The sequence below is a fragment of the Perca flavescens genome, chromosome 6 (assembly GCF_004354835.1).
Source record: "Perca flavescens isolate YP-PL-M2 chromosome 6, PFLA_1.0, whole genome shotgun sequence".
NCBI classification, from domain to species: domain Eukaryota; kingdom Metazoa; phylum Chordata; class Actinopteri; order Perciformes; family Percidae; genus Perca; species Perca flavescens.
In genome coordinates this window covers 10,089,371-10,100,794 of record NC_041336.1, presented here as the reverse complement: position 1 = coordinate 10,100,794, position 11,424 = coordinate 10,089,371, and the positions used below count along the sequence as shown (strand labels likewise).

Genomic DNA, 11,424 nt, shown 5'->3' with positions numbered 1-11,424 from the left:
ACCTTTGATCTTGTTTATTTCTCATCATCCAGCACTTTTTATATAATTGATTACTGTGTACAGATAGTTATTTTTGGATACTGCAGGGGCACTTTGGCTCTGACACCTCTTACTACTGGCTGTTGTCATGTTAATGATGCAGGCGTTTAAATTTATTATACTAGACTTGTTGTAAGCCACAAAAATAAGAGCAATGTCTAAAATGGAAATCTGGGACTGAGAAAACAAGAGCACAGTTATGTTTTGATTTTTTTTTAAGCAGCAGTGCAGAAAATGATCTTCTATATCTCTGTTTTCTTGTGTGTCTTCTGCAAGTTTTATTTATTTATTGCGACATTCACTTGTTTGCATGTTTGATCTGATTAGAGCTTCCCAATGGTGTCATTTACCGTGTCCTTAAAACTGCTAACACATAACACAAAATAGAAATATAAGTACTTTTTTTTTTTTTTTATCCCCCGTGACCTAATGAAGATTATTTCTGACTGCTGCAATAACATGAAAATATAGATGGACGTTATTCAGTTGTTTACCATATTCGGTTCATGCATGGACATGGAAGAGATTCCAACAACAATATCAGAGAGGTATATTCACTCTAGCAATCACACTGCAGACAACAACACTCAAAACATGTTTGCCCTCCAATGCATACTAACAGATTCTTCTTATTTGCGTTGACATTTACGTGTTTGCAATGATTACCACAGACTGATTGGAAATGACAGAAAGCATGATTGAGATGGAAATATACTATCGACATAAACAACTAAATTAGCAGGAGAAAACATTAATAACATTGTTTTCTGGTCTTTGTGTGGAACCCACAATATTTACATAAATACAATCAGCATATTTTTACGGTTGGCTTGAGAATTTCCTTTCAATGTAAGCAGCTATGCATATAATATGAGGATCGCAAGCCTATAAATGCTTCCCTAAATGCTCTCATACTTGGGGTAGGTCTGTTCATTGGAGCAATATCAGTCTTGCGTCAAAGATATGTTAGCTGTAATAATGCCTGTCAACGTCTCATGTTTGAAGCGTCTTGACTCCATTTTCATTCCAATAATCTGACATCACTCAGGACCCGACAGCCTGTCTCTGCGTCTTTTTTTTCTTTTTTTTTTTTTTTTGTCCTCGTCTGGTTATGTGATCACCCGGTGGGGAGATACGGGGTGTCACTGTGGTAGTTGTAATCTGGACACACCTTCTGCACCAACTTGTAGTCGGTGCTGTAGAAGGTGATGAAGATGCAGATGACTTTAAAGGGCTTGGAGCACAGCCAGGACACGTGGCTCTGGGTCTGCTCCTGCGGACAGCTCTGCGAGGGGTCGTGGGCACACAGTGAGTTCCTGGTGCCCTTCTCCACTTTCTCGTACTCCACCCTGCAGTTGAACAGCTTGTTGTCCTTGGTCTCCAGAGCTGTCTGCTGCTGCTGCTGCTGCTGGGGATGGTGGTGGAACTGCTGGTTCTGCTGGTGGACCTGGAACTCCACAGCTTTGGTTGGTGGAACCAGTCCCACAGACACGTTGCCTTGACCCGTCGAATTGTGGCGGAAGTAGACGCTGAATGTCCCATTACCGTGATCCACGATTTTACCGGTGATGAGAAGGTTGAGCTTCACCGTCTTTATGTTGGAATGGAAGTCACCCCAACCGAACATCTTCTTGAATTTGCCGGTCTTGACGATGGGCCTCCTTTTTGTCCTGGATCGAGGGTCCCGGGGGTTTGAAATGTTGTAAAGCCAGTTCCACTGCTCCTGTTTAGAGAATGAGTCTGCCTCGTCATAGTTCAGATCCAGAGAGGTGAATTTCTCTTTGCCATAGAGGGTCTGGGACAGCAGACGGCTGATGGAGACGGCCTTGCTGCTTTCAGTCCAGTAGGTCTTCACTTTAGATTTTGAGCTTTCTCTCAAGTCAGAATTTCCTGAACTTGGTGAATTAGCACTGGTCACCTGGAAGAACAAACAAACAAACAAAAGCATCATTACTGAAACATTTCAACTTCTAACCAATCAAAAGAGCTCATACTTCCGACAAGGCTGCACTAATTTTGTCAAAATTTACCTCTGAAACCGCATCAAAATACAAACTCTGTCTGGGTATATTAAAGCTTTTTATAGGGATACAATGTGCAACATTCCCCACTCATGACCACCTGATTATGCCCATTAATATTAAGCTGTCCTCCCAAGAAAACTACAGCATCTGTCCTTTCAGAAAATGCCCCAAAAAACAACATGTTTACGCTCAAGTGACAAAACAGCTGTAGGAACTAGGCTTGTGTGTCGGGAACAAGGGAGGAAGTAGTTTGATGCTAACAGTGGTTATTATATTAACCATGATCATACAGGTCCCCTAACATTACCAAAGTAGTAATTTTAACTCACACTGCAATGTTTTCCAAACTTAACCAAGTAATTGTTGTGCCTAAACCCAAACAAACCTTAACCAAAGCGTATAGATTGTAAATGCACAGATAAACAATGTGGTGCTGCTGACAGGGGCGTCAGGTCAGAACATTTTTAGGTTTCATTCTGGAGGGCATGGACAAACAACATATTCAATTCACAAATGACATTCTGTTGTTGAATTTGGAGGAATAGTTAATTTAAATCTATCAAGTTGGAATAACCCCAAATTTTGCAGGATTGCTACCAGTTGCACATGTTATGTGCATGTGAATTCAAAACCTTTAGAGTGGTATTGCAGTTTATCACAAATAGTCCATGCCCCCCAGAATTTGGCGATAAATTATAGGAAAATGATATGGGACATTTTTTCACTGTTATCTAACAATGTTATATAGGCTACCTAATTTGATGAGAAGCAGTCATCAAAATCAATCATCCAAAAAAGTCATCATTAATCATTATCATTTATCAATATCATTTCCGGGTGGGGCCTACATATCAAAACCATTTTTCTGTGATTAGAACAAATTTGGAATCTCTCTACAAAATTAATTAATCCACAAAATTAAAAGAATGTCGCAGCCTCGGTGGACAAGACCAGTATTTCTTGGAACAATTTCACACCTTTCACCAAATTAGTTAAAAATGTAGGACTCAACATGCTCTTCATTTATTTGCCAGATATACCTTTAAAAACGCAAACCCAGCGCGCCGCAGCTGTAGCACAGCCATGGAAGCAGCAAACAAATGAATGGGATCAACGAGATCGATTCTACCCGACTTAAATAAAACTCTGCATGTGTTGCCTGACCAGAGACGTAACAAACCCCAGGTAAATATTTGATGAAAGATGGAGACAGCTTAGAGCCCAAAAGGACGCGGAGTTGGCTAATTTCCCCCTGAACAGGTAAGCATTAGCTTTAGGCTCCTTTAATTACAGCTACTAGGGATGGGCATTTTATGTCATTTCAACATGCGTGTACTCACTCATATTGAATTATATAGTGTACTCAAGTTGGTTACTCGCAAAAACAATAGAGACAGCCAGTAAAGTGATCCCGACTGGTCCTGGCTAACACCGCCATGCTAACACGCCATAACTGCTAACTTTACCAGAGGACCAGGTTGTTTACAACATGTTATAAACGTATTCAGCGGCCGTTGCCGACAAACGATGAGTAATTTTAAGCAAAGAAATGGTGGCTGTAAATCTATTAGAGAGGACTGTGAGTTTGCACTGTTTTCACGGTTGTTGCCGTCATTTTAAGCTGAAGAAATGTGTCTGTCATGCTATAGCGGTTGTTGCAGTAATTTTAAGCGGAGATAGGGTGGACACGGGCTTTTATGACTCTCAACATAGCCAGCATCTAACATTAGCTGAGTTACTGCTATGGAACTCAGAAGCTGGGAATGACGTCACACCCGAGTTGAATGCGCTCCATTTACAAGTTGGATTTAAATTTTTTTCATTAGCTCTAGCCAGGTTAGCCATTGTTAGCAATGCCAGTTTATAACAACGCATTACGCAGTTTTAGTGCATACAAACCGCGTAGCAACATGTCCACAGATATAACTTGGACAGGACCGTGTGTACGACTGATTCAGTGTAATAACACAGAAGTGCTTATAGTTTTTTGTTACTATAGCTTTCACAAGTGTTGATGCGCAGAGCAGCCATGTTGGATTTTGAGCTCAGGGTACTCGGTGGTTACCTGAGTTTTGAGCTTGGAAATCTGAGGTCAGGGGCGTGTTTCCGACTTTGACCTTGAAAAATCCGAGTTCCGAGTATAAATGCACTATGGCATCTAGCAACATTGTTGGATGCTGCGTTCTCAACCTGGCAACCTCCATGAACATTGAGTCTGGGGAGAAGGGGCCGGGGGAGACTAATGTCTCCAGTATTTTGAATTTGGACTGCCGTAACTATTTTAAACGCTAGCTTTCAGTATTACACATTGGACCTTTAACCTTACGTAGTCCAGGCCTTTAAGAATTGTCCAATTTCAACGTTCTGTCTGACATTAGCATTGGGTAGACACATGTATGCTAACTGAGTGCTTTGTAGTTGAAATCTGTTGACATGTTTGTGGGATATCCTGCTAACTAACAAACAGACACACAGGACCAAAACGAATCTGCTTTGCAGCAGTAAGAAGACACCAACAAGCTTTATCCATCCACAAACATGTCAGCCCCTCTTACAAACTGTGTTAATGCTGTAACCAACTCTTACAGTGTGTGAAAGATCTCGTGGCGGTTTGACCTGATCAAGATTAAGGGTATTCCTGCCATATCGAGATGAATGAAGCGCATCTTTGGTTCAGACGTGATGCAACAGCAGACTATTACCTGCTGAATGTGGCCTGAATGGGTGATTGATGATTCATTCTGTGTCTCTCCTCTAACAATCACACAGATGAGAGAGCGAAGATTCCCCGTGCACCCCACTGAGGCCCGTGACAGTTATGTCCAAATCCCGGCCTACAAACGTGACAGCAGATCTATCTGGTCGAAGCGTTTACATTTTGTACCTTCACCCTGCGATCGATACTCTGAAAATAAGGCCTTCTCTCATTCAGAAAGTTCACTGAATGACATTGTGGTACTGTAGGCCAGAGTGTGTCTGTGGAGCTCTCACTCTGTAAACTGTTGCAGGAGTTGTGATCTTTCCCTGAAGTATGCGTTCATTTTAATACACTTGGCTTCAGAGTGGAGGAGTTTGAAAAGATGGCCTCCAGTTGTTTTTGAAGAGGCCTCGATGATGGATGACCTGATGCGAATGAACCGTTAGTGGCATTGTGGAGACTTTGGCTTAGTAGCTGTAAAGTCTCTCTACCTTGCTGAATAGAGCGACGTAACCTAAGCATTTTTAATATATGTTAAGTGGAGTCTTGTCTAAGCCTTTCAAATCCAGAAAATGTTTGGAGATAGACAATCTTTGCAGACGGTTGGTTTTATAAGAGAAAAAAGAAACCTGCAGGATCTTCAGTGCAAAATGATTGTCGTGACCAGGTAAAGAGAAATGTTAATTTCAGCAGTTTCGTTGCGCAGTGGGGCAGTTAAGCTGTATTAATGAAGACCTCCTTTTGTCTTCCATTGCTGGAAACAAAAGTCTGTCATGTTGGCCTCACTGGTGATATATTGTAAAAAGATAAAGTGAGTGTGAGGATGAGGGCGGCTTCCTGTTCAGGATTTATTGGCACCATTATCGTCAAACATAAAGCTCCTAAGGATGTAAAAGTTCAGTGAAACCGTATCAGCCAACCAGTTATAAAGTCGATTATGACATTACTTATTCCTGGGTTTAATAGTATTTCAGGTTTCAGCTTGTTTCCGTTGTTTATGTTCATTCTAAAAGTGAAAATGGTACAAATAAAGGCATTTTATGGGATAATAAAGCAGCTTATTTAATATAATGGTATATAAAAATATATTTTTTTTGGCATTTGTAGGCCTTTATTTGCCAGGGCAGCTTAGACTTGAAAGGGGGGAGAGAGGAGGAATGACATGCAGCAAAGGGTCGCAGGTCAGAATCAAACCCGCGACCACTGCTGCGAGGACTGAGCCTCTGTGCCACACGCTCTACCAGGTGAGCTACCCAGGCGCCCCTGACCTCAGATTTTTATACATATTGTGTGTTGCAAGGATAAAAATGCTGTTAAGGAAAAACTAGTGACTGGAGTTTAAACATGAATTCAGTTTTACATGTTTGCAATAATCGTCCAAATGACCTTTAACCTAACCCGTAATCCGAACCGTAAACCCCATTCATTTTTCATGAATATTTCTATTCAGAGATGTGAAAAGACTGTAGTCTCCAATGATCAAGTTAAATATCATTTTCATAGTGTAGTAATTACTGACGATTCTCAGTAACTGGGTTTCAGTCTCAGTGGAGTCCTGAAACCAGATCAAGGGATATTAGGAAACTGCTTTGAGCTGGTTTAAGTGACTGTCAGGCTAATTTGTGTGTGTGTGTGTGTGTGTGTGTGTGTGTGTGTGTGTGTGTGTGTGTGTGTGTGTGTGTGTGTGTGTGTGTGCGCGTGTGTGTGCGTGTGTGTGCGTGTGTGTGACATTTTAAGGTGCACCATCATTTTCTGCGACTTCATGTTGTGAATAATTTTGTAAGAGGAGGTGTCACTGGAATTTTTTGGGAGGGGATTTCTTCACTAGATTATCTGAAGTGCGTGCCAAGTCATCATCAGACCGAGGACCTTGTTGTTGTCAGGAACTCGTTCTGTTGTTGCCAGCGTTGTGTATGGTCCCCAAACTGTGACATGCAATTAGCTTTCATCTAAAGCACCTGACAGTCTCTGGATTAGAGCACTCAGAGGCACATTCACAGAGACCCCACTTCACGGATTAGAGCCCAACCTGTAATCCAGCCCGGGGAGATTAGGCAGATCAGAGGCAGTCCTGACTAAAGCAACGTTTATATCCAGAACACCCCGAATGACTGCACCAACACTCGGAGGGCCAAGATTTACGTCTTTGCCCGCTTCAAAAACATGCAAACCGGGCACAAAGTGTGTGTGTGTGTGTGTGTGTGTGTGTGTGTGTGTGTGTGTGTGTGTGTGTGTGTGTGTGTGTGTGTGTGTGTGTGTGTGTGCGTGTGCGTGTGCGTGTAGGTGTTGGGTGCATGAATGTGCCTGAAAGAGATACTGCAGAGAGAAAAGAGGGAAACTGCTGTTGGAAAAAGGACAGGAGGAAAAACAACATGGCAGCGTAAAGGTCAACAGTCACACCTTGATAACTTTGGGTTTAATATTGGTTTGTAAATATTGTTTTTTCTTAAATATCAAACTATCGTCCACGGCTAAAAGTGAGATTTATTTTGCACTTTATTGGCTTTATTCAACTGATCTAACTTTTATTCATTGGGGGGTATGCTGCTTTTATTTGTGATAGTACCTCAAATATCTTTGGGTTTTGGACTGTGGGTTGGACAAAACAAGTAACTTGAAAATGTCAACTTGAACTTTAAGACATTTAAATGAACATTTTCTGCCGTTTTAAAGACCAAACAGTTAATCTATTAATCAAAGAAATAATTAGCAGATTAATAGGGCTGCCACCTCTTAGTCGATTAGTCGACTAATCGGTTGTTTTGGTCTTAGACGACTAAGATTTCTTTAGTCGATTAGTCATTTTTTATGCTTATTCATGCTTAATTACTTATTTCCAAGAAACTTCTGAGCACATTTATGGTAAACACAAGATTTAAAGTGGTGCTTTTGCAGGATTAATTGTGGAGAAACTCAGTTTTACAGATGGTTAATTAACTACATTTATATTGTGCTTTTCTAGTCTTAACCACCTCTCAAAGCGCACAGCTCTGTCAATTAAATCAACTAATCGATTAGTCGACAAAATCCTATAAGTGTTAGTCGACTAAGAATATCTTTAGTCGAGGACAGCCCTACAGATTAATCAATAATAAAAGAAATCGGTAGTTGCAGCCCTAAAATAGACATAAACACACCCAGGTAGTAAATCTACACTCTGAGTGGACCAATCAGAGCATAGCTGGATAATATTGTTTGCTACTCCATAAGGGGACGATGTATGGCAATATTTACAATAAAAAAACGGCACTTTGTAATTACTGATTATGATAAGGGCCATAAACTTTATTATTACAAAGATGTAGAAAAGATTTAGAAAACAAAATATACATGAACATGTTGATGCTACTTCATCACAATACAATCTGTTAAAACAATCTATGAATCAAACAATCTCAATGGATAAGTCAGGTGATATTCTGTATTTGTTTATGGTCAACAAATCCCATGAGAAGACTCAAACCAACAATGAATTCATCCCACCAACTTATCTGTGTATTCAAAGCCTTCTTCTTCCTCTGTTTCATAGAGCGCCATCGTTGTCCAAAAACTATTAAAAACATCAATGAGCCACACTGTCGCACTGGGTGACATGTTCCTTCATTACCATGAACACACAGTTTATGTTGACTCAATCCCACACACACCTTCCTTCTGCTGTACATAAGTACTCACTAAAACACCCAATGTGGATTAATTTGCCGCTAAAACTAGTCCTTAACAAATGCGCTATTTAATCCTGTTTGAGTAACATTTGCGAAAAACTGCAATGCCCAGCTTCTTATAAGAGAGCCTTTTAAAACAAAAAAAAAAACTAAATATTTGTGACCTGTTTATAAATTGGAACTGATGGGCTGAGAGCCACAGACTGGGTAGGGAAGTTGTAAAAGAGGTTGCGAGGCGGACTAACACGTTGCTGATTTTGATTGACAATAACAAAAATATAGAATTTTGTCAGCGTTATGCTTCATAACTTGCTTGAGCAACTTTCAAGAATCCGCTTTAAGGGAAATATTTGGCTGCCCTCTGAAAATCTAAAACTGTATATAGTCTGCTTTTATAGCCTTTCTGCATAAAGACCAAAAAACCTTTTAAAGCTAGAATGAGCTAAAATGTGAAAACACACTGATGTAGTTCTTTTAAAGACCTGCTGATGGTTAATTTGTGTTTCACAGAAGTTAAATTATTGCCAGGTCAAAGCTTTAAAGATATTGGTTGTCATCAGCTTTAAAGGTGTTTAGTTTTGCACTTCCTTACAGTTAGATACATCCCTGTGTGTATGTGACTGTATGGTAGTGCAAAGAGACAGATGAAAGAAAATGAAAAGCAGCAGAGGGTAAGGTATCCAGATTTATTTTGTCCGTGGTAACATTTTAGCTCCTCCCATTCTAGCTATTTCCCATAATTCAAACAAAAGCAATCTTTAAACCACCTCTCTGGTAAATGTCTTTTCAAACGCAGCATAAAAATCTGTGGATTTCCCATTTTATACAAAGAAAATACACTAACTAACAGTCATATCGTTCAAATGCAGCAGTGTAAAAAATTCAATTTGCAATATATATTTAATATAGTGTTCGCATTGAAAGACATTCAAACGTATCTCACAATCATATTTAGAGGCTTTCATTTCATGGCGGAGTTATTCCAACTTTTCGACCTGTAGGTTGTTTTGCAGGAGCCCCCCAAAACCCCATTTAACTGTCTGTTGTTATTATTCCCTGGCTCGGTGTATGAGGCAGTATCCCTCAACGAGATAGCACAAACAGCATCGGTATGCAGAAGTCCTTTACGAAACGACTCTCGAGATTGCCAGATGCAGCATATAGGCAGGCTGTTGGACAAACCTAAATGCTATCTACTCTTGGCGAGGCTGTGATAAGGCGCAGGCGTCCACTCTTTGAAACAGGAAGATAAACAACCCCGGCTTCCCTCGGGAGCTCGGAGGATATTCTATGGGCTGGACCCCCGAGCAGCCAACAAATTCCAACTTTAATAGAACCATCGGAGGAGCCGGATGGCTCTGCGGTGGGCTGTACACAAAACCTTGCAAGGAAGAATGAAAGTGTGTGTCACTTTTCATTTACCTGAATGCTTTGGCTGCTGTGACTGCTGTGTGGGGGAGGATTTGTGAGTGCGACAGTTCTAGTTTAACAGAGGACCGGGCTGATAACAGATTTGGGCTGCCACTTTGCAATCTTGATTGGATGGTGTGTGTTCAGCTTTCGACTTTCAGAAATTAATAGTTGTTTTTTAATGGTTTTTGTGCTTGAAAACCACACTGCAAAAGTTTTGTGGATGTATTTTCTTCTTTCAAATTGACGGTATTAAACCGATGCTCCTATCCAGAGAGGCTTGGAGCGTGAGCACCTATTAGGGGTACGTTTGGCTCAGGGACACGTGGCTGTTGTGGGATCAAACCTGTGACCTTTCGGGTACAAGATAGTCACTCTAACGTCTCGCTCCACCTCCCAGCAAAAGCATATTTTAATCTAATTAATGTCCTTCTGATGCCATGAATCACAATTACTTCCACCACAACGCTCATGTTCAAGAAGAAAAACCAAATATATTGGTTTATAAAATATCAGCTCCAAGTCTGTGTTTGAATGTTCCTCTAGACAGGAAGGTAGTTTTAGAATCCTTAGCGTGCTGATGCCGTCTTTTAGAGTATTATCCAACTGTGCACTTGGGATATGATTGTTGTCATAGTCATTTACAGTGAATTTAACTTGTCTCGCCTTGTGAGGTCTCCCCGTAGTTGAGCTGATGGATGAACTAAGGGCATTTGACGCCCACTGAGAGTTTAGGTTCATACTCTCCCAGTGATATCAAAGTGTTACCTGAGGGGGGTCAGAGATGATGACAAATCACACAGTGTGTCAAGACATCACAGGCAGCTGTGGATGGAGCCGAGTCCTATCACTGCAGCACCGCTCTGAGAGGCCAGGGCACAATTATTACCATGACTTCTGAGGAGGATAAATACTATACGCGGACAGACTGCAGGATATTAGAGCGGGGGCAGTTTGAAGACCAAAAAGAAGAAGGAGGAGGAGGAGGGGGAGGTAGGGGGGGGGAAAAAAAAAAAAAAACTAGCCACCAGTTTTTCAACTTACCCAGAGGAAAAATGCATAATCATATTATTTCACACACGACTTGGTTCAAAGGCGGCCAAAATAAGTTTGTGAGGTTCCCATGGGTCTGTCAATCTGTTGAAGGAGCTGCAGGCGAAAGCTTAGGATGCAACGAGTACGAAACAATTATGATCATCCCATTAAAGCATAGCGAAGCAATTTGGCAGCCCAGTCTGGAAAAAAAAAAAACACTCCCCATCAAGTGATGCTATGAGATCAGCTCACACTACCATGATGCTATTGTACACATACCTCACATACTTGATAATTAATATTTGTCTTTATATTGTGACAATAAGGGAATCCATGTTAGTTATTGTTATTGCTCCTGAAATCAAAGAATTCTTGTTGTTCCTTAAAAGCAGGAAGGCTCCGTAAAATAAAAAAATAAAAAAGGGGGAGGAAATGATTAGTGTGCTTAGTCAGCTGTGAAATTGAGTTTATGGTTTTCAAGACGGTGAATTCAATTCGATAATGGGTATTAAGTTGTAGAGAATAATTAATAGTAATTGACTTCTTTCCATCA

General features: G+C 40.7%; 1 protein-coding gene across 1 annotated transcript; it reads right to left on the bottom strand.

Annotated features, from left to right (window-relative positions):
* Window positions 1-648: 648 nt before the first annotated feature.
* LOC114556824 (neurexophilin-1) lies at window positions 649-8,298 on the bottom strand. The gene is made up of 3 exons (XM_028579872.1): window positions 8,245-8,298; window positions 1,487-1,957; window positions 649-1,444 (listed from the first exon to the last, which is right to left on the bottom strand). The coding sequence occupies exons 1-3, from the start codon at window positions 8,296-8,298 to the stop codon at window positions 1,157-1,159; spliced, it is 813 nt and encodes a 270-aa protein (XP_028435673.1). The 3' UTR covers window positions 649-1,156.
* Between the last annotated feature and the right edge of the window lie 3,126 nt (window positions 8,299-11,424).